We start from the raw sequence: 23900 nt of genomic DNA, 5'->3' as shown, positions 1-23900 counted from the left end.
AAACTAGAGGCCCAGTGCACCAAATTTGTGCACAGGGAGTGTGTCCCTCAGCCCAGCCTGCACCCTCTCAAATCTGGGATATCCCTCTCACAATCCAGGACTGCTGGCACCCAACCGCTAGCCTGCCTGCCTGCCTGATTGCCCCTAACTGCTTCTGCCTGCTAGCCTGATCACCCCCTAACCACTCCCCTGCCAGCCTGATCGATGCCTAACTGCTCCCCTGCTGGTTGAATTGCCCCTAACTGCCCTCCCCTGTTGGCCTGGTTGCCCCCTACTGGCCCGGTCATCCCAAACTTCCCTCCCTTGCCAGCCTGGTCGCCCCTAATTGCCTTCCCTTGCAGGCCACGTTGCCCCCAACTGCCCTCCTCTGCAAGCCTGGTTGCCCCCAACTGCCCTCCCCTGCAGGCCTGGTTGCCCCCAACTCCCCTCCCCTGCAGGGCTGGTCCCCCCCAACTGCCCTTCCCTGCAGGCCTGATCATCCCCAACTGCCCTCCCTTTAAGGCCTGGTCCCTCCCAACTGCCCTCCCCTGCTGGCCTGATCACCCACAACTGCCCTCCCCTGCCGGCCATCTTGTGGCAGCCATATTGTGTGTTGGAGTGATGGTCAATTTGCATATTACCGCTTTATTAGATAGGTTTTTTTTTTTAGAATTCTATTGCATGGAATTACATGGTATCTATTATATAGCATTGTATACCATTTAAGAACTAAAATAGTACAATGTTGATCTTTATATCATGATTCACAAAGTTTTAAATCACCAAGAATAATAACATGCTATTATCTTAAATTGGCCTCACATTTATTCTTACCTTCTGTGCTTCACATTTTTTTATTTATTTATTTTTATTTTATTTTATTTTATTTATTTTAATGTATTTTTTATTGATTTTTTACAGAGAGCAAGGGAGAGGGATAGAGAGTTAGAAACATTGATGAGAGAGAAGCATCGATCAGCTGCCTCCTGCACACCCTCTTACTGGGGATGTGCCCGCAACCAAGGTACATGCCCTTGACTGGAATCAAACCCGGGACCCTTCAGTCCGCAGGCCGACGCTCTATCCACTGAGCCAAACCGGTCAGGGCTTCACATCTTTTTAAAATGAGAATTAGAATAGAGTTTTTGGTAAAAACATTAATCTTAGAACAGCCTATTTTTTTCACATATAAGTACCTCCTTATTTATTTAGTGTTGTTACCAATAATTTTTCCTTAAGCATTTAGATTTTCCAAAAAGATCTATGTACTGTTATCAAAGAATTTAGTGGAGATGACTGCACTTGCACTGCAAGTTTTTCTTTGATAGTAATGTGAAAAGAAAAAAATTCTAAATCATCTTAAAGCAGTGAATAAAGTCTCCAGAATATTGACTCTGAACCTATTGCTTTTTTTAAACCTTGTAACTCTTTTTTTGAGAACATTTATTTTGAAGTATTCAAATTTTACTGCATTTTCATTACTATTATCTGTTACCAACTGTAGTTTGAATTTAACTCTAGCAACTTACTGGATTTGTTTGTAATTTTGGTGTTTCCTATATTATTTGAGCATGGTGAAAATATAAATACTTTTTCCCCATTAATGGGGCACTATGATTAACTTCTATAGTTTATACACGTTATAAGCCAAAAGTAGTCTTTGCCTTTCTTATGGGAGAATCATGCCTGGTTTTAACACAGTATATATAAATGACAGAGTACTATAACTATGGCAGTTGCATATATGGGTGAATTGTAAGATGATCAAGGGGGAAGCAGATAAACTCTCTTGATTAATACGTGAGTTCAGTTTTGTTTTGTTTTTTAATTGAATTATTGAGGTGACATTGGTTCACAAAATCATAACATGTTTCAAGTGCACGACACAATAAAACAGTGGTTCTCAATCTTCCTAATACCGCGACCCTTGAATACAGTTCCTCATGTGGTGGTGACCCCCAACCATAAAATTATTTTCGTTGCTACTTCATAACTGTAATTTTGTTACTGTTACGAATCGTAATGTAAATATCTGATATGCAGGATGTATTTAGGCGACCCCTGTGAAAGGGTCGTTCGACCCCCAAAGGGGTCACGACCCACAGGTTGAGAACCTCTGCAATAAAACATCATCAGTATACTACCTCAGGTAACCATTACCCAAAGCAAAGTCTCTTTCCATCCCCATGTATCTGCCCTTTGCTCTCTTCCACCTACTCCCATCCCCCTTTCCATCTGGCTATGACCACATTGGTGTAAGTGTCTATGTGTTTTATATACCTATATATGTATATTTTTTCTTAATTCTTTCACCTTCTCTCATCCAGCCCCACCAAAGCCCCTACACTCCTCTGACAGCTGTCAATTTGTTCCCTGTCTATGCCTCTGTTTTTATTTTGTTTGTCAGTTTATTTTGTTCATTAGGTTCCACGTATAAGTAAGATCATATGGTATTTGTCTTTCTCTGACTGGCTTATTTCACTTAGCATAATAATCTCCAGATTCATCCATGCTGTTGGAAAAGGTAAGATTTCCTTCTTTTTTACAGCCCAGTAGTATTCCATTGTGTAAATATACAACAGCTCTTTTACCCACTCATGTACTGGTGGGCACTTGGGCTGTTTCCAGATCTTGGCTATCCTATTCAGTAGGTCCTCGGGTTATGTTGGAGATCCGTTCCTACGGTGCAACGTAATGTGATTTTCGCCGTAAGTTGGAAATCACCTACATAAGCACCTTTGTCACTCACATAGAGCACATACACAGCAGTCATGAAGTGAAACAGTAAAAAAAATTTGAAAGAAAGATAACAATTCCTGACCTTTACTTGTGGTAAATAAATAATAAAAAACATAAAGCACATATGTACATACGTTGAAATGATGGAACTTTTTTTTAAATAAATAAATGGGAGATGGTGACGTAACCAGGAAATGACGTATATCGAGTCCGATGTAACTTGAGGACTGCCTGTATAATAAAAACCTAATATGCTAAGTGTTCAGTGACTGGTCAACTGTTCAACTGATCAAAGTGTAATATGCTAATGATATGCTAAGGCCGCTTAACCGTTTGCTATGACATGCACTGACCATTAGGGGACAGACACTCCGACCCATAGGTTAGCTTGCTGCTGGGGTCCGGCTGATCGGGACTGAGCGAGACCGGCCAGACATGCCCTGGAGCCCTCCCGCGGTCTCTCCCCAACTGGCCAACCTCCTGCATCTCTCCCTGACCCCGATCATGCACTGGTGGGGTCCCTCAGCTTGGCCTGCGCCCTCTCGCAAACCAGGACCCCTTGGGGGATGTCGGAGAGCCGGTTTCGGCCGATCCACAGGCATCTATAATAATAAAATAATATGCAAATCGACCAAACTGCTGAACAGTGGAACGACTGTCTAGATGACCTTCCAGATGAAGCTGGGGCTGCGAAGGCCTACTCTTACACAAATTTCTTGCATCGGGCCTCTAGTTATAAATAATGCTGTAATGAATATGGGGATGCATATAGTTTTTCTAATTAATGTTTCAGTTTCTTCAGATATATTTTCAGAAGTGGGATCACTGTATCAAAAGGCAGTTACATTTTTAATTTTTTGAGAAAACTGTTTTCCACAGTGGCTATACCAGTCTGAATTCCCACCAACAGTGCAATAGGGTTTCCTTTTCTCCACATCCTCACCAGCACCTGTTTGTTGATATAGTGATGATAGGCATTATGACAGATGAGAGGTGATACCTCATTGTGGTTTTCATTCACATCTTCGATGATTAGTGACATTGAGCATTTTTTTTCTTATGTCTATCTTTGTGTCCTCTTTGGAGACATGACTGTTCAGGTCCTTTGCCTTTTTAAAATTTAGTTGTTTGTCTTGGTGTTGAGTTGTATAAGTTTTTTATTGGCAAATATGTTCTCCTATTCAGTGGATTCTTTTATCATTTTATTGATGGTTTCTTTTGCTGTGCAAAAGCTTTTTAGTTTGATTAAGTCCCATTTGTTTATTTTTTCCTTTGTTTTTCTTGCCTTAGGAGACATATGGGCAAAAAATATTGCTAGAAGAAATGTCTGGCCCTGGTGGCGTGACTCAATGGTTGAGTATTGACCTATGAACCAGGAGGTCAGGGTTGAATTCCAGGTCAGGGGGGGGGAACATGCTTGGGTTTCAGGCCTGATCCCCAGTGCAGGATGCAGCCATCAATGATGCCCTCTCATCACTGATACTTCTCTCTCTCCCTCTCCATCCCTCTCTGAAATCAATAAAATATATATTTAAAAGAAAAAAATAAATGTCTGAAATTTAGTGCCGCCCTAGGGTATTTATGGTTTTGCAAATAACATTTAAGTCTAATCCATTTTGAGTTTATTCTTGGGTATGGTACAAGTTGTGGTCTAGTTTCATTACTTTGCTCTATCTGTCCAATTTTCCCAACATCATTTATCTCATTGTATATTCTTGCCTCCTTTGTCAAATAGTAATTGACCATAGAGGCATTGGTTTATTTCTGTGTTCTCTATTCTGATCCATTGATCAATATACCTGTTCTTGTGCTAATACCATGCTGTTTTGATTATGTGGCCTTGTAGTATAGTTTAATATCAGGTAGTTTAATACCTCCAACTTTTTTCTCAAGATTGCTAAGGCTCTTGTCTTTTGTGGTTGCATATAGACTTTTGGCATGTTTGTTCTAGACCTGTGAAATATTTCATTGCTTTTTAATAGTAATCTATAGATTGCTTTGGGTAGTATAGACATTTTAATGATGTTAATTCTTCTAATACATGTACATGATATATGCTTCCTCAGTTTCTTTTTTCCAGGCCCTATAATTTTCCAAGTAAAGGTCATTTACCTCCTTGGTTAAATTTATTCCTAGGAATCTTATTTTTTGTTGTTGCATTTTTTTTTTTTTTTTTGAGAAAAGCCAGTGTAAAGCACTGTATTACAATATTAAAACTTGAAACTCATTTATATGTAGTGCAGGGGAGGTGGGTGGGGGATAGGCAGCAATAATTTCTCTCACCAAAGCACGAGGACAGCAAAGGAGTGAGAGGAGGGAATAAAAAGCCAGGAAACTTTGAGCTTAGCCGGGGGAGGTGAGCATCAAAAAACGGAGGATGCTGTAGCTGTGATGACCAGCATCATTTTCTTAAGACAACACTCAAGGATTTGTCATGATGGCTGGGCTTTCATTGGGTTTTAAGTGTCTACAAACGGCACCTTCAATTTAAACCTTCTATGAAAGTTCTTAAATTTAGGGAGTGGAGCCTGGGTAGCTATGACATTATAAAAGTCCTGAATATCTATTAGAAAAAAAAATGGGGCAGGGTGTTGGGGGGGTTGGGGGGGAATTAAGCCATGAAGAAGGCTTCAGAGGTCCCTGCTGGCCCCGGGACAGATACCTGAAGTGTCCAACATCGCAGTAAAAACAATTTGCTCTTAAAAGGCAGCGGCTTTAAGGGGAGAGTGGGATGGGGCAGTGGAGGCCAGGGCTCTCCCCTCCCCGCTTCAGTTTTGGGTAGGGCTCTTAATTCAACCGAAAGACATCTTTCAACTTGGATAGTTGGGCCCTCAACAGCACCTTAAGCCTTAAGTCTGCTATGGCTTTGCAGCACAACAGCAAGAATGTTTAATATAGAATAAAAATTTCACCCTCCCCCCCAAAAAAATAAATAAAAGATTCTTGCATCCCCCACAAACCAATTCCTAGTCTAAAGTTAACCCATTACTTGTGCTGTTAATAATACTTGACTAATATGTAATTGGAAACCTAGATCCAAAAGACTGAAACGGAATCTCAACCCCAAAACAAAAACAAAATAAAAAGAGGTCAACACACATAGGAAGAGAAAGGGGAAGAGCAAAGTTGGGTAACAGAACACATTCAGTCGGTGCAGATGTTTATACAAAATGTAGTAGAACATCAGGAAAAGCTACGTACAGATTCGTGTGTGCACCTCGGGGGCGCCAGATCCCTCCATGGCACATCCAAGCACAGGAAGCTCCGGGAGTAAGCCATTCCTGTCATTCCAGTTTTAGAAGGTCCACATCAAAGACGAGAGTGGCATTTGGTGGGATGATGCCTGGTGCCCAGGGGCACCATAGGCATAGTTTGGGGAGATAGTCAGTTTGGCTCTCTGACCCACACTTATCTGGGAAACCTCTTCCTCCCAGCCTAGGCTCACCTCCTGATTGCCTCGCATAAACTTAAAGGGCTTATTTCTGTCCTGGAAGGAATCAATTTCTTTCCATCTTCAAGCATCCCCGTGTAGTGCACCATGCAGGTCTGGCCACACTTGGGGAAGGTGCGCCCGTCTCTGTCTCCAGGGGAGATGGTTTCCACCTGCACTCCCATGGTGGCAGCAGTGGGCAGGGTCTGGGGTGGGTGGGCAGCGCAATGGACTGTGTGGACTGAGAGCGGACCTGGTGATTGCTTGGCTTTGCCTTGTCTCCTGTTGTTGCAATATTGGATTATTTTCTTAATTTCTCTTTCTCAGAGTTCATTGTGGGTGTATAAAAATGCCACCAATTTCTGAATATTAATTTTGTATCATGGTATTTTTCCAAATTCACTTATTAGATCTGATAATTTTGGGGGGGAGTCTTTAGGGTCTTTTATGTTCAATATCATATTATCTGTAAAGAGAGACAGTTTTACTTACTCCTTTCCAATTTAATTTCTTCTTGTCTGATTGCTGTGGCTAGGACTTCCAGTTGTATATTGAATGAGAGTGGTGAAAAGTGGACATCCCTGTCTTGTATCTGATTTTAAGTTTTTGCCCATTGAGTATGATGCTGTCTGTGGTTTGGCATACATCACCTTTATTATGTTGAGGTATGAGCCCTCTATTCCCACTTCGCTGTGAGTTTTTATCATAAACTAGGAGTCCAGCGCATGAAATCGCACGGCCTGCCCACCCACCTGCTGCCTTGCCTTGACACCTGGACCTCTCCACCCAGAGCTCCAGCGTGCCTGGCCCAGCCCCCTGACGACTCTGGCCTTCTCTGGTTGCTTCAAGCCCCGCCCTTGGTCCCTTGCGTCGCCTCAGGCTGGTTCCGCCTACTCTGGGCGCCTCCCTGCTTCCACCCCGTCTCGTCTCCGAGAGCAACACCCCGCCGTGCACATGCAGGCAGTCTCCTCCTTAGCGGTCATTCCTGTGACACTGTTAGGACCAATTAGCATATTACCTCTTTGTATATATAGATGAATGCTATATTTTATCAAATGATTTTTCTGTACCTAGATACAATCTTCTGATTTTTATCCTTCAATTTGTTTATGTGTTATATCATGTTTACTGATCCGTGAATATCGTACCAACCTTGTATCTCCTGAATAAATCTCACTTGATCATAGTATGTGATCTTTTTATTTTTTTATTATTATATTTTTAATCTTTATTGTTGAGATTATTACAGATGTCCCTCTTTTTTACCCCCATAGCTCCCTTCCACCCGGTCCCCACCCCACCCCAGGCCATCGCCACCCCAATGTCCCCATCCATAGATACTGCGTACATGCATATAAGATCTTTGTCCAATCTCTTCCCGCACCCCCCAAACCCCTTCCCCTCGACAATTGTCAGTCCGCCCCATTTCCATGCCCCTGATTCTATTCCATTCACCGGTTTATTCTGTTCATCACATTTTTTATTTATTTGATTTTTAGATTCACTTGTTGATAGATATGTGTTTGTTGTCACTTTGTTGTTCATAATTTTTATCTTTACCTTTTTCTTCTTTCTCTTAAAGAATACCGTTCAGCATTTAATATAATACTGGTTTGGCGGTGATGAACTCCTTTAGCTTTTTCTTGTCTGTGAAGCTCTCTATCTGACCTTCAATTCTAAATGATAGCTTTGCTGGATAAAGTAATCTTGGTTGTAGGTTCTTGCTATTCATCACTTTGAATATTTCTTGCCACTACCTTCTGGCCTGCATAGTTTCTGTTGAGAAATCAGCTGACAGTCATATGGATACTCCCTTGTAGGTAACTAACTGTTTTGCTCTTGCTGCTTTTAAGATTCTTTCTTTGTCTTTTGCCCTTCGCATTTTTAAAAAAATATATTTTATTGATTTTTACAGAGGAAGGGAGAGGGATAGAGAGTTAGAAACATCGATGAGAGAGGAACATCAATCAGCTGCCTCCAGCACACCCCTTACTGGGGATGTGCCCAAAACCAAGGTACATGCCCTTGACTGTAATTGAACCTGGGACCCTTCAGTCTGCAGGCCGACGCTCTATCCACTGAACCAAACTGGTCAGGGCTGCCCTTGGCATTTAATTATGATGTGTCTTGGTGTGGTCCTCTTTGGATTCCTCTTATTTGGGGTTCTCTGCGCTTCCTGGACTTGTAAGTCTATTTCTTTCACCAGGTAGGGGAAGTTTTTTGTCATTATTTCTTCAAATAAGTTTTCAATATCTTGCTCTCTTCTTCTGGCACCTCCATAATTCAATGTTGGTACACTTGAAGTTATCCCAGAGGCTCCTTAGACTATCTTCATATTTTTGGATCCTTTTTTCTTTTTGCTCTTCCAGTTGGGTGTTTTTTGCTTCTTCATATTTCAAATCTTTGACTCGATTCTTGGGATCCTCTAGTCTACTGTTGAATCCTGTATATTTTTCTTTATTTCAGTCAGTGTATGCTTAATTTCTCACTGGTCCTTTTCCGTTTTTTTGGCATTCTCACTAAGATCCTTGAACGTCTCACTAAGTTCCTCGGAGGTTTCCAAAAGATTCTTGAGTAACCTTATAACTGTGTTTTTGAACTCTATGTCCAGTAGTTTGCTTTCTTCCATTTCTTTCATTTGTGACATATTTCTTTGTCTCCACATTTTGGCTGCCTCCCTGTGTTTGTTTCTATGTATTGGGTAGCCGCTAAGTCTCTTTGAGTTGGTAGAGTGGCCTTGTGTAGTAGGTGTCCTATAGGGCCTAATGGCTCTGCCTCCTCAGTCACCTGAGGTGGGTACTCTTGGTGCACACCTTTGTGGGCTGTGTGCACAGTTTTGTTGTAGTTGAGCCTTGATTGCTGTTGGTGTCACTGGGAGGAATTGACCTTCAGGTCAATTGGCTGTGGGGACCAGCTTCAACTACAGTGGGAGAGCTGCTGTGCAGGGGACACCTTTATGGAGCAGGACTTTCTTCAGTGGGGCTTTGGTGCTCCTAGAGTCTTCCCCTTGAGTGTGTCATTTATGGATGTGAAGAGTTGTAATCTGGTATGGTCTCACACTGACCATTGGGTACACTGGCTCTTGGGTCTCCAGGGAGGTGCAAAGTCAGCCACTGCCTGGGCCACCCAGCAGGAGCTACAGAGGGATCTGCAGATTCCTCCTCTTTGTATAGGATTTGGAAGTGCCCAGACGAGTCCTAGTTCTGAAGCAAGGCAGGCTGGTGCTGGTGCCAGGTCTTGGGCCTTTTATTGATTGGTTTGGGGTTCCCTGATCAAGCTGCAGCTTGTTTGACAGATTTGTAAAACAAATCTTTCCTGAGAAAGGAAAGACCATTCATATGGGGTTATAAATTGGGTGGGGCCAGGATCTCAGGGAATCACCAGGGTGGAGCAAACAGAAATGGCTGCCAGTCAGTTTTGCTCCAGGGAGGTCCCAGCATAGGAACAATGGCTGCTGCAAGCACCTCTGTCTGGAAGAAAGCCGCCCCAAGTTCCTGCTCCTGTCCCAGTGCCAGACAGTTTCTCCGGGTATGTGTGTAGGGCGCGCAGCACTGGAGCTCAGAGGAAGTGTGAGCTTGTAAATTCAGTTCATGGTGCTGGCCTTTTAAGTGGAACAGCTGGGTCTCCAGCAGCCTGTGTGCCACTCAGCCCCAATCCACCCTTGTTTTTATAGTCCTCAGTTCTTACTGCCCATAGGGACTTCTTTCCCCAGCTCTGGAACCCTGGGCTGGGGGTCTGGTGTAGGGCTAAGATCCCTCGCTCCTCGAGGCAGCCTCTGCAGAGGCGATCTCCTACCCGATTAAAAAAGCGGCACACTCGGTGCCGGACCAGCCCGTTCCACACTCCGCACCTCCTACCAGTGTCAGTGTGCTTTCTTCTCTAGTTGTAGTACTTCCATTCAGCCAGCTTTCCGGCGGTTCTGGATGATAGTTGTTCTGTATTTTAGTTGTACTTTTGATGTGGTTGTGGAAGGCAGCAAATACAGGCATTTACCTATGCTGCCATCTTGGTTCTCTTTTTTGTGGCTTTTAAAATTCAGCTTCCCAGGTAAAATGAGAGATTGGAAGGTTACTGTGTGACAGGGCAGGTACTGGATCTTCCATTGCCCATCCTTAAATGCTTGAATACAAACTGAACTGCTCCTCTGCGGCGTCTTTGCTGGAACTGCCCACTAAAATGGTCCTTGACACGCATTCAGTTAAGCAGCTTTCACTGCTTTTCTAGTTCCATCTGACTGCTATGGGTCAAATGAGATACTTGCGGACTGCCTTGGACCCTCTGAAACTTTGCAGCACCAAAGTGGATGTGGAGATTCTGCAAAACACATCGCGGGTCTTGAGATAAATTTCGTTTGGAGGGGAAATGGCATTTCTCTAGACACAAATAAAAGTGTTTTTGCACTGCTTGGGGACAGCTGCCTGAAGCCAAGGATGGTAGCAGCCTCTGCTATAATCTTGATTGTTTCCTTCCTTCTACTTACTCTGGGCTTATTGTTCTTTTTCTAGTTCTTTTACATGTTGGGTTAGACTTTTTACTGGAGACTTTTCTTGCTTCTTGAGGTAGGCTTGTAATGCTATGAACTTCCTTCTCAGAACTGCTTTTGCTATGTCTCATAGGTTTTGGGTTGTTGTGTGTTCATTTTTATTTGTCTCCAGGTAACTTTTTATTGCTTTCTTGATTTCATTGTTAATCCATTCATTGTTTAATATGTTATTTAGCCTTCATGTGTTTTTCAGTTGTTTTCTAGCAGTTGATTTCTTGTTTTATACCATTGTGGTCAGAGAAGATGCTTGATCTTATTTTAATCTTCTTTGATATATTAAGACTGAATTTGTGTTTAACGTGTGGTGTATCTTTGAGAATGTTCAGTATGCACTTGAGAGGAATGTATATTCTGCTTTGGGATGAAGTGTTCTGTAAACATTAGTTAAATCCATCTTGTCCAGTGTCTTGTTTAAGGTCACTGTTGCCTCGTTGGTATTTTTGTCTGGAAGAGCTATCCATCAATGTCAGTGGAGTGTTAAAGTCCACTACTAGATTGTATTGCTGTCAGTCTCTTCCTTAATGTCTACCACAGTTTTCTTTATATATTAGGTGGTACAATGTTGGCTGTATTATATGTTCACAAGGGATAAATCCTCATGTTGGATTGATCCCTTTAGAATTATGTAGTGATCTTTATCTCTTGCTATGGCATTTTTTAAAAAATCTATTATGTCAGATCTAAGTATAGCTATCCCAGTTTTTGTGTCATTTCCATTTGCATGGAATATTTTTTTCTCATCCTTTCACTTTCAGCCTGTGTGTATCTTTTGTTCTGAAAGGAGTCTCTTGTAGACCATATGTCCTATCTAATAATAGACAAACATGGTAATTAACCATACCTCCGCTATGCTTCCCATTGGCTAATCAGGGTGATATGCAAATTAACTGCCAACAAAGATGGGGGCCGGCAGTCAGGCAGCTGAAGCGAACATGAGGCTTGCTTGCTCCAGTGATGGAGGAAGCCAAGGTTCCCCGCCTGCGGTGGCTGGGCTCTGAGCTCCAGTCTAAGCAACAATGTTGCAATTATAGAAGCTAAACAAACCCCAGATACTTGCTCTCAGCCAGCCGGCCTCAGAGCTGGAGCTGCAACAAAGTTTCAATTACAGAAGGTAAATAAATCCCAGAATAAAAAAAGAAAAACAAAAAAGGAGAGACTGGGAGCTTCAGTTGCAGGCGTGGCCCACCTGAAAACAGCCATCAGTGCCTCATCCAGGCTGGCCAGGCACCCCAGTGGGGACCCTCACCCTGAAGGGGATGCAGGCAGCCTGAAAACAGCCATCAGTCCCTCATCCAGGCTGGCCAGGCACCCCATTGGGGACTCCCACCCTAAAGGGGGTGCAGGCAGCCTGAAAACAGCCATCAGCCCCTCACCCAGGCTGGCCAGGCACCCAAGCGGGACCCCCATCCTGATCCGGGACACCGGGAAACCAGTCCGCCCCCACCCGTGCACCAAGCCTGTATCCTATATAGTAAAAGGGTAATATGCAAACTGACCCTAAGAGCAGAATGACTGGGGATGACTGGTCACTATGACACACACTGACCACCAGGGGGCAGACGCTCAATGCAGGAGCTGCCCTCTGGTGGTCAGTGCACTCCCACATGGGGAGCTCTGCCCAGCCACAAGCCAGGCTGATGGCTGCCAGTACAGTGGTGGTGGTGGTGGGAGCCTCTCCCGCCTCAGCAGCGCTAAGGATGTCTGACTGCAGCTTAGGTCTGCTCCCCACTGGCAAGTGGACATCCCCCAAGGGCAGCCGGGCTGCCAGAGGGATGTCTGATTGCCAGCTTAGGCCCAATCCCCCGGGAGCAGGCGTAAGCTAGCAGGTGGTCAACCCCGAGGGGTCCCAGACTGCGAGAGGGCACAGGCTGGGCTGAGGGACTTCCCCCCCTCCCCTGCCAGTGCACAAATTTTTGTGCACTGGGCCTCTAGTTTTAAATAATAGCCTTACTGGATAGGGTAGTTTGGGGTGTAGGGCTTTGCTTTTCATCACTTTGAATAGTTCATGCCAATAACTTCTGGCCTGAAGTGTTTTTGTTAAGAAATAAGTTGACAGATTTTTGGGAGCTCTCTTGTAGGAAACTACCTACCATTCTCTTACAGCTTTTAAGATTCACTTTTTGTCTTTAACATTTGGTATTTTAATTATGATGTGTCCTGGTTGGGGCTCTTTGAGTTCATCTTTGTTGAGATTCAGTATGCTTCCTGAACTGGTGTAATTTGATTTTTTTTTTTTTCCTCATCACCAGGTTAGGGAAGTTTTCAGCCATTATTTCTTCAAACAATTTCTCTTCCCCTTGCTCATTTCTTCTCATTCTCATACCCCTATGATGCAGATGTTTTTATGTATGATGGTGTCCCAGAGGTCCCTTAGACATGCCTCATTTTTAAAAATCCTTCTTTCCTGTTTTCTAATTAATTTTTAAAAAATCTTTATTGCTGAAAGTGTTACCAATGTATTCTTCCCCCCCCCATTTACCCCTTCTAGCCTGCCTTTGCCCCCCTAACCCAGACCTTCACCATCCCATTGTCTGTGTCCAGGGCTTATGCATATATTCATACAAGTTTTTGTTCTCTTCCCACCCACACACACACCTAACCACACCTTCCCTCTGAGATTCAAGTCAGTCCATGTTTCTATGTCTCTAGATCTATTTGTTTATCAGTTTATTTTGTTCATTAGATTACACATGGGTGATACCTATCTTTCTCTAACTGGTTTATTTCACTTAGCATAATACTCTCCAGGTTCCTTCATGTTGTCTCAAAGAGTGAGAGATCCTTCTTTTTTACTGCTGCATAGTATTCCATGGTATAAATGTACTACAGATTTTTTTATCCACTCGTCTACTGATGGGCACTTGGGCTGTTTCAAGATCTTAGCTGTTGTAAATTGTGCTGCTATGAACATAGTGGTGCATACTTTCTTTCTGATTGATGTTTTGAGTTTCTTAGGGTATATTCTTAGAAGTGAAATCACTGGGTCAAAATGTAGTTCCATATTTAATTTTTTGAGGCAAGTCTATACTATTTTTCCATAATGGCTGCACCAGTCTGCATTTCCACAAGCAGAGTACTAGGCTACCCTTTTCTCCACATCCTTGCCAGCGCTTGGCATTTGATGACTTGTTCATGGTGGCCATTTTGACAGGCCTGAGGTGATACATCATTATCATTTTAATTTTCATCTCTCTGGTGATCAGTGACTTTGAGCATGTTTTCATGTGTCTCCTGGCCATAAGTATGTCCACTTTGGTTAGGTGTCTATTTAGGTCCTTTGTCCATTTTCTAATTGGGTTGTTTGTCTTCCTTTTGTTAAGTTTTATGAATTCCTTATATATTTTGGATATTAACCCTTTATCAGATATATCATTACCAAATATGTTCTTCTATGCGGTGGGTTCCTTTTTCATTTTGTTGATGGTTTCTTTTGCTGTGCAGAAGCTTTTTATTTTGATGTAGTTCCATTTGTTTATTTTTTCCTTAGTTTCATTTGCCTCGGAGATGTATCTGCAAACAAATGCTACAGATATCTGAGGTTTTGCTGCCTGGCTATGGTTTCTTCTGGTATTTTTATGGTTTCATGTCTTACATTTAATTTTTTATCTATTTGAGTTTATTTTATGTATTGTGTAAGTTGGTTGTCTCGTTTCATTTATTTGTATGTGTGTGTCCAATTTTCCCTACACTATTTATTTATTTATTTATTTATTTATTTATTTATTTATTTGGTTAATCCTCATCCAAGGTTGTTTTTCCATTGATTTTTATAGAGAGTGGAAGGGAGAGAGACTGAGAAAGAGAAACATTAATGTGAGAGAGACACATCAATTGGTTGCTTCCCATGTGCACCTTGACCTGTGGCTTGGTATGTAGCCTGTAACCGAGGTACATGCCCTTGGACAGAATCGAACGTGGGACCCTTCAGTCCATGGGCCGCTGCTCTATCCACTGAGGCAAACCCACAAGGGCCCCAACACTAGACTGCTTTACTCCATTGTATCCTCTTGCCTCCTTTGTCAGATACTAATAGAGCCTAATGACTTGGGTCTATTTTATTCCATTGATATATATTTCTGTTCTTGTGCCAGTACCAGGCTGTTTTGATTACAATAGATTTGTAGTACAACTTGAAATCTGGTATTGTGATCCCTCCAACTTTATTCTTCTTTCTCAAGATTGCTGTAGCTATTTGGAGTTTTTTTGGGTTCCATATAAAATTTTGGAGTGCCCAACCCTCGTGGCTCAGTTGTTGAACATCAATCTATGAACCAGGAGATCACTGTTCAATTCCCGGTCAGGGCACATGACTGGGTTGTGGGCTCCATCCCCAGTGTGGCATGCAGGAGGCAGCTAATCAATGATTCTCTCTCATCATTGATATCTTTATCTCTCTCTCCGCCTCTCAGAAATCAATAAAAATATTTTTTAAATTGTGAAGTATTTGTTCTCGATCTCTGAAATATGCCGTTGGTATTTCGATATGGATTGCATTGAATCTGTAGATTGCCTTGTGTAGTATGGACATTTTAATGATGTTAATTCTGTCCATCTATGAACGTGGTTTATTCTTCCACTTGTTGATATCTTCCTCTGTCTCTTTTTTCAACATCCTGTAGTTTTTCATGTACAAGTCTTTTACACCCTTGGTTAAGTTTATTCTTAAGTATCTTATTTTGTTGTTGTTGCAATGGTAAATGGGATTGTTTGTTTAGTTTCTCTTTCTGAGAGTTTGTTATTAGTGTATAAAAATGCCATTGATTTCTGGGTGTTGATTTTGTACCCTGCTACATTGCCAAATTCATTTATTAAATCTAGTAGTTTTTTGATGGAGTCTTTATATTTTCTATGTACAATATCATGTCATCTGCGAATAATGAGAGTTTTACTTTATCCTTTCCAAATTGGAAGCCTTTTATGTTTTCTTCTTGTCTAATCATTGTGACTAGGACTTCCAGTGCTATCTATATATAAAAAGTAGAGAAATATGCTAACTAGGCTGGGGCGCTGTAATGGGTCACCACCTAACAGGAGGAGATTGCCCAGCAGCATGAGGAGGGGGGTGGAGCTGGGGACTGGCTTCCTTAGCAGTCCTGCAGGTTGAATCTGAAGAGGACAGGCCAGGCACCAACGGACCAGCGTTGTCGGCACTTGAATGAATGTGAGCAGACAGAAGGAAAAAAGACCTTCAAGGCCTGTCCAAGGCGGGTTTGCCTTTAAAACCAAGTGGGATGACTTAGAGCTGTGCGGCACTGACAACCATGGCAGTCTCTGAGTCGGTGGCTCGGCTGCAGCTCGGAGTGTGGGGAGTGAGGGCCATGCAAGCCGGAGGCTTTGGCTGTGAATGGTCAGCTAATTTCTGCTCCGAAGCGGCTGGATCAGGGAAGCTGGTGGGACCTTTGCAAAAAAAGAGAAGGCTGAATAGGAACGATATTTACGAGAGCAGACTAAAGAACAGCTGGCAACCTTGACGAAACAACATGAAGAAGAGATCATTCATCATAAAAAGGAGATTGAGCATCTGCAGAAAGAAATTGAGTGGCACAAGCAGAACGTCAAGAAACTGAAAGATCATGATACTGTGGCGGTGTCAGGGTGAGGGACAGCCATATTTGCTGGTGCTGAGGCCTGAGCTGTCAACAACAAAAAGTGCGCGGGAGCTCAGCGGGCGTATGCTGGTGTGGGGGCGGGGGGGGGGGGGGGGGATGCCTTACAAACCGAACTTGACTGCGTACATGCCCGCCGCCTCCCTCAACGCGGCTGGGAGCGTCCGCCCGCCTTCCACCAGCATGACAACGTCCTCCCAGTACCGCCAGCTGCTGAGTGAGTACGGACCACCATCTCTAGGCTACACACAGGGTACAGGGAACAGCCAGGTGCCCCAGAGCAAATATGCTGAGCTGCTGGCCATCATCAAAGAGCTGGGAAAGGAGATCCAACCCACTTAAGCGGGCAGCAGGAGCACGATTGAGAGACTGAAACGCGGCATCATCCCAGGAGAGGGCTGGTTCGGGAGTGCTTGGCTGAGATGGAGCGGAACGCCAGGTCCTAACCTGGAGTGAGCACGAAAGGCTTTCCGTCTTCCAAGAAGCGACAGCTCATGCACCCACCCCCCACCCCACGGCCACCTCCTTCAGATGAAACTTGGTTTCAGAATGGTAACAGCTTGGTTTCTCCTCCCCGTGCCCCTCCCGTGGTTCATCAGGCCCTGAAACTCCCATCGCTGAGATGGAGAAAAGATTTTTGCAGTTATTAGGTTTCCATATTAGTGAGGAACTACCCAGGGCGTTTTGTGTTTTTTTGTTTTTTTTTAAAGCATTGATTTACATGATGCACGTCAGTTACCTATCACAGAAAACCTCAGTTGGCCTCCCAGATACCGGTGTTTCTCTTCTGGATACATTTCTATTACTCACATGGTTCTTTATTGTTTCTCTTCTGAGCTGATCCAACTCTGAGGGTTTTGTTTCAGCAAGTCCTGAGGCAGCGCTTTAGTAGCCAGTTCTCGTTCGCCACACAGTATAAATTCTGCTCAATGAACGTTTTTTTGTGTGTGTGCTTTTTTTTGCTTAAGCATTTGCATGACTATTAGTACTTTGAAGTCAATCTTTAAAATGCACAAGTTATAAATACAGAGAAAGTGCAACTTATCGGGACCCCTGAAATTTCCCCTAAGGATGTATGTAGATTTCAGTTCCACCTTTCCCATCAGTGGATCCAAACATCTGGAAGAAAGTGACTAATAGTGTTTGCATCTTTGTATGTATTTATTACTTGATGTAATAAAGCTTATTTTCATTAACAAAAAAAACAACAACAAGAAACTGAAAGATGATGCTAATGATTAAGGGCACACAGTTCCCCATAGAATGGCTACATACTGTCCATTTCTATGAAGACATAGTTCTGGTATCTAATATCTATCTATGCTGCCAACAGATTATAATAAATTGTGATCAGTGGGGGAAAAAAAAACAAGTGGGGTGATGTCGGAATTACCCAAGCGTGCCCTCAACCCCTTTACCAGCCCAGACACCTAGGGTCCCTTTACAGCTGGGCTGATCCCAGTGCTGCCCAGTGGCCTGGACACCAAGCCTGACCGCCTCTCTGGTTTGGCCCAAACATCTGAAGTTCGATTAGTTGCCAACTTAAGAAATTAGAGCATTCACGTAAGGTCAGGATTCCCCACTTCTCTTTCCAAGGTGGCCGATTGGGCTCCCAACTAAGGGTGGTCGGTGTCACTTCAACCCCAAGAGGAACCCCCAGCTTGGGGGTGTGGTGAGGAGGAAGCTATCCGTGCAGACAGTTCAGTTATGTAAACTCCCGCTGACTGTGACACAACCCAACAGTGTGGCCGCTCAACTGGGAGGCAGCACAGTCATGAAACAGTGCAGCTGTTAAACGAGGCCCCTCTCCAGCTTTCAGGGGGATCCACCTGCTCCAACCCAGTGCACCCCATTCTGCCCTTAGCTGCCCAGTGCACCCCACTCTGCCCCAGTGAGACAGCTTCAGTGTCTCAGCTCCAGCAGACAGAACACGTCCCAGAGGAAAGGGAAAGTATAGCCCTGGCCGGTGTTGCTCAGTGGATAGAGCCTGAGGACTGAAGGGCCCAGAGTTCAATTCCTGGTCAGGGCACATACCTGGGTTGTGGGCTTGATCCCCAGTGTGGGGCATGCAGGAGGCAGCCGATCAGTGTTTCTCTCTCATTGATGTTTCTATCTCCCTCCCTCTCTGAAATCAATCTATACTAATAAAAGGGTAGTATGCTAATTCGACTGAACAACTTCCTAGCAACTTTCCAGACGTCCTTTCGGACAAAGCCATGGTGGCGGGGCCAAGGCAGAGGCAGTTAGGGGTGATCAGGCCAGCAGGGGAGAGCAGTTAGGGAGATCAGGCTGGCAGGCAGGTGAGCAGTTAGGAGCCAGCGGTTCCAGATTGCAAGGGGGATGTCTGATTGGAGAGGGTGCAGGCTGGGCTGAGGGGAACCTTCCCCACCCACCCCCCTACCCCCGCACAGATTTCATGCACCGGGCCACTATTGTTAAATAAGAGTGGTGAAAGTGGACATCACTGTCTTGTTCAGGTTCTTAGGGGAAATGGTTTTGGTTTTTGCCCATTGAGTATGATGTTCACTGTTGGTTTGTCACATATGGCCTTTATTATGTTGAGGTATGATCAATCTATTACAACTTTGCTGAGAGTTTTTGTTTTTTGTCAAAAATGGGTGTTGGATTTTGTCAAACGCTTTTTCTATATAATCATGTGCTTTTTGTCTTTGAATTTGTTTATGTGATATATCATGTTTATTGATTTGCAAATATTGTACCAGCCTTGCATCCCTGGAATAAATCCCACCTGGTCATGGTGTATAATCTTTTTAATATATTGCTGAATGCAATTTGCTAATATTTTGTTGAGGATTTTAGCATCTATGTTCATCAGGCATACTGGCCTGTAATTCTCTTTCTTTGTAATGTCTTAATTTTTGGAATTAGAATAATACTGGCCTCATAAAAAGAGCTTGGAAGTGTTCCTTCCTCTTGGATTTTTTGGAATAGGAAAGGTGTTAGTTCTTTTTTGAATGTTCAGTAAAATTCCCCTGTGAAGCCATCCGGATGAGGGCTTTTGTTGGCTGGGAGTTGTTTTTTTTATTGCTGCTTCAATTTCTTCAGTTGTTATTGGGCTATTCAGGTTTTCTGATTCTTTCTGATTCAGTTTTGGAAGATTGTACATTTCTAGGAATTTGTCCATTTCATACACATTGTCTAGCTTGTTGGCATATACTTGTTCATAGTAGTTTTTTTACAATCCTTTGTATTTCTGTGGTGTCAGTGGTTACTTCACTACTTTGGTTTCTGATTTTATTTATTTCATTCCTATCTCTTTGTTTCTTGATGAGTCTGGCTAAAGGTAGAGCTTTGAGCTGATCTTGAAACTATATATCGAACAAATGATTATCAATTTCTTCTCTAAGTGTATTATTTTAGTTTGACCATAAAATGTTTATTACCATTAATTTCAAACTAGGCTGCAGGACACATATATCTTTAAATTTGCTTTCTAAAAATAATTTTGGAATTCCCTGGTTGGGCAAAGCAAAATGTAAGAATTCATTGGAAATTTCCCTCTCTTCCCTCTTTCTCTTTCTCACTGTCTTTGTTTAAGATACATTCATATTGCCTTAACCGGTTTGGTTCGGTGGATAGAGCTACAGCCTGCGGACCCAAGGGTTCCAGGTTTTATTCCGGTCCAGGGCACATGCCTGGGTTGCGGGCCCGGTCCGATGTGCAGGAGGCAGCCAATCAATGATTCCCTCTCATCATTGATGTTTCTATCTCTCTCTTCCTCTCTGAAACCAATAAAATATATTTAAAAAATACATTCATATTTTTATAGGAAGTCTATAAGAAATGGGTAAGAAAATAGCTTATTAATCACAGTGATTTAGCCATTACAAATGCAATATATTAAAATCATTGTAAGGCTAATTATTAATTATTAGTGTTCTGATGGATAGAACTTGAATACATTTCTTATTCTTTTGACTACATGTTTGATGTAGATCTCAGGAAGTTCTTAGTTCTTTTTGATAATGAAAAACTATTACCCTTTCAAATAGGACAGTGTTTTAAATCCTGATTGACTTAATAACTAAATGATAATAAAATCCTTAGAATCTAGTTTTAACATTTTTTGTGTGTGTATGCAGTTTGAATATGTATATTGCGTACAGGTTGACCTTAATATTTCTTGACTTTTTAGAGCTCAAATTATAAATTATTTCAAAAATACTTTGTTTAAAAGGTAAATACCATTTATTTTGAATACTGTAAAAACATAACAGGCTGTTATGAAAAATAAACTGAATTTTTCATTCTATTTTTGTTTAGCAACTTTATTTTAAAATACTTTAATAAGCTTCTAAGGATATTCTGGAAAGTGAAATTTTCTCATAACCGAATGCTAAGTATGTTTTTGGTTCAACTTTGAAACGACCATACATTTAACATAGTGTATACCTGGTAGTCTAGTTTGATACATTTTTGTTTAATAAATATATGATTTAAAAGTTCTGGTACCAGGGTAGCGCCTCGCATGGAACATAGTGAACTTACCAGGTTCCTGTCACTACTATAGCACTTACCACATTTTATTACGTCTTCTCCCCTTCCTGTGATGTTGGTGCTTGCTCATTATCTTTATTATTCTTCACTAGAGGCCCGATGCATGAAATTCGTACAAGGGGCTTGGCCCCCGGCAGCTGCTACCTCTGCCTCAGCTCCTGCCTGCAGTGGCTTCATCCGGAAGGTCGTCCAGAAGGACGTCCAGTCTAATTAGCATATTACACTTTTATTATTATAGTGTTTGAAATAAAGTATTTTTTCAGCAAATTTGTTGTAAGAGTAAAAAGTATATACAGTTGCATTGTTTAGTCTCTATTATTTAAGTATAATGCACTTTACTAATCACATGTTAATTTCAGTATCAGTATATTGGGAGAGTCTGGAGACTCCTTAGTGAAATCATTAAGTTGAAGTTGTCTGTCATCAGTTGAATAGGCTTACAGACAAAATTTGAATCCTTCCTCAAAACTTTATAGGAGCAGATAGCAAGCCTTAAAACACTATAAGAAATTGACAATATTTAAAGAGAATTTTGTTAAGTGTGAAAAACTAGAGATCTTCTAAACAGCTGAAGGGTAACAGGTTGCTGTATATTTACAGTTGTCTTTGCATCTCATAGCTAGTAGAATAATTCTAAAGTAAATTGAGTTTCACATTATACAATTACATAGTAGTAGATGCCTTTGGTGACTCACATAATATATCCATAGTCGTCAGTTGTGGTGGACAGACACTGTGAGCTCAGAGGCCCCAGCCCTGACAGAGTTTCACTTTAAATGTGTGTTGCTTTCTTTTCTACTTTCTGCAACACTGCTGGAGTCCACTGTGGATGTCCCCTTATTCAAGGCCTAAGTATAGACTAGAACAGCGGTTCTCAACCTGTGGGTCGTGACCCCTTTGGGGCTTGAACGACCCTTTCACAGGGGTCTCCTAAGACCATCGGAAAACACATATATAATTACATATTGTTTTTGTGATTAATCGCTATGCTTTAATTATGTTCAATTTGAACAATGAAAATACATCCTGCATATCAGATATTTACATTACGATTCATAACAGTAGCAAAATTACAGTTAGGAAGTAGCAACAAAAATAATTTTATGGTTGGGGGTCACTACAACATGAGGAACTGTATTAAAGGGTCGCAGCATTAGGAAGGTTGAGAACCACTGGACTAGAAGTACCAGTTGTTAACCGGTTGTTAACACTTAATTAATGGAGGATGGTGACTGATAGATAAATGTTCCAGCCTCGAATCCGGTAGGTGAAAAATTCCAGAGGCCTTCTAGATGCTTCTCTGTTGCCCACAGCAGCAACCTCAGTAATGCAGTCTGGTATTAGCATTTTTTCCTTTCTTGTCTTGTTCTTCCACTCCCTCGCTCCTGTTTCCTAGAATTCTCCATATAAACTACTTGTACTTAGGTGTTTGTCTTAAGTTGTACTTTCTATAGAATCTAAATTATTAAAACCAGAATAGTGTTATAAACCACCATAGATAGGTTTATTAAAATATCATTAATCAAAATATTTGTTTCAAAAACTTTACTTCCTATAGTTTTATACTGACACTGGTATATAACTACATCTGAAAGATGTTGCAAAACTGAGGAGGACTTTGAGTATTTTAAAAAATTTCGTTGCCTACTTGTTTTTAGTGGGCAATTATTACCAGTCTGCTACTTAACACATTGAGAGCCCTGTCACTACACAGATATTAGATTAGTGATTAATGAAAATTTTGTTGTGTAAGAACAATATCCCCCGAAAGGGAAAACTTTTGTGTTTAAAATCAGTGTTCAGGCCAAGACTGAGACTGATGTATACCTGACTGTGTATATGAGAGTATGTTTGTACGCCTATTATTTTTCTTGATTTGTTCGAATTAGAAGGCTATTAGTTTGGTTTTGAGCTCAGTACTTTTTGAACTCTACACTTAAAATAACCAATCATTTTTCAAATTTTGAATAGATAAGTGTTGTTATAGTTGAACTATACAATTTAAGTTTATTCTGTCACCAAACAATTGCCTACATTTGAACGTGAGGCAAGAGAACTTAAATCTTTATGTCTAAGGACATTGAATGAAGCCACCTTGATAATTTTTATTTACTCTTTTGCTTGAGGAAGAAAATGTATATTCTTAGAAAAGTCATATTTAGAAAATTACGTTAAGGTCATTTATTTAGCCATAGCATTCTCATACCTCTCTTTATAAGAATTCACATTGATATTTCAGATTTCATATTAAGTGTGATGACTGATTTAATTTTTTTAAAAAGATAGTTGCTGGAAATAATACAGTGCCCAGATAATGTACTCAGTTTATAATTTTTATTCAGAACATTTCATAAAGACTCCAAACTTTGGAGAGGCTTTCAAGGTAGTTTCTTTAGTAACATTTTTGCCCTAGGACACAAACGTACAGTATACCTAAAGCAAGTCCAAATGTATAAATAAAATTATTTAACTTGCTTGCTAACTTATATGGCCCTCTCATCCGTCAAACCCTTTTCAATACAGGGACCTGATAAATATGTAGACACCCAAAAGTATAGTTAACTTAATTTATTTTTTTCCTTGTTTTTAGTGGGAGATTTTGATAAGATCTGGCGAGAACATTGCGAGGATGAGGAAACACTTTGTGAATATGCTGTTGCAATGAAAAATTTGGCAGATAATCATTGGGCAAAAAGTTGTGAAGGTGAAGGACGTATTGAATGGTGTTGTAGGTGAGTGTTTTTATGAACTAACATGTTTGGTTTCTATTGTATTGTTGACATGCTCCAATTTAAATAATGCTATGCATAATTTATTATACCAAAAAAGAAGTGTTTGAAAACAGTTGATGTCTTTTAAACAACTTCTTGCCCTTTGTTTTACTTCCTCTAAATTTATTTCATTCATCTTTTTAAATCAAAATATTTTTCTTTGACATAACTTTAAATTTTCTGCGTCAGCTTTTTAAAAGAATAGATTTTAAAGTACATTTAACATTAATATGATAAAATATGAAATTTAACATGATTCACCGTTAATAAGTTATAGTATAGAAATTTCTTTAGATAAATATTCACATTTGGAG

General features: G+C 41.5%; 1 protein-coding gene and 3 pseudogenes across 1 annotated transcript in view; 3 read left to right on the top strand and 1 right to left on the bottom strand.

The window, feature by feature from the left end:
* SAMTOR (S-adenosylmethionine sensor upstream of mTORC1) overlaps positions 1 to 23900 on the top strand; it is a 137459-nt gene that overhangs the window by 10380 nt on the left and 103179 nt on the right. The window contains exon 2 of the mRNA XM_070423749.1: positions 23406 to 23547. Within this exon, the coding sequence (XP_070279850.1) occupies positions 23406 to 23547 (142 nt within the window). The remainder of the gene's footprint in view (positions 1 to 23405; positions 23548 to 23900) is intronic.
* On the bottom strand, positions 5942 to 6333 carry LOC139016718 (peptidyl-prolyl cis-trans isomerase FKBP1A pseudogene; annotated as a pseudogene).
* Positions 15953 to 16290, top strand: LOC139016624 (ATPase inhibitor, mitochondrial pseudogene; annotated as a pseudogene).
* On the top strand, positions 16397 to 16743 carry LOC139016717 (cyclin-dependent kinase 2-associated protein 1 pseudogene; annotated as a pseudogene).

The sequence above is a fragment of the Myotis yumanensis genome, unplaced genomic scaffold (assembly GCF_028538775.1).
Source record: "Myotis yumanensis isolate MYYU_CA2020_CCGP unplaced genomic scaffold, mMyoYum1.0.hap1 SCAF_9, whole genome shotgun sequence".
Taxonomy (NCBI): domain Eukaryota; kingdom Metazoa; phylum Chordata; class Mammalia; order Chiroptera; family Vespertilionidae; genus Myotis; species Myotis yumanensis.
Note: the sequence above shows the minus strand (reverse complement) of the source record. Positions and strands in the feature narration are given on the sequence as shown.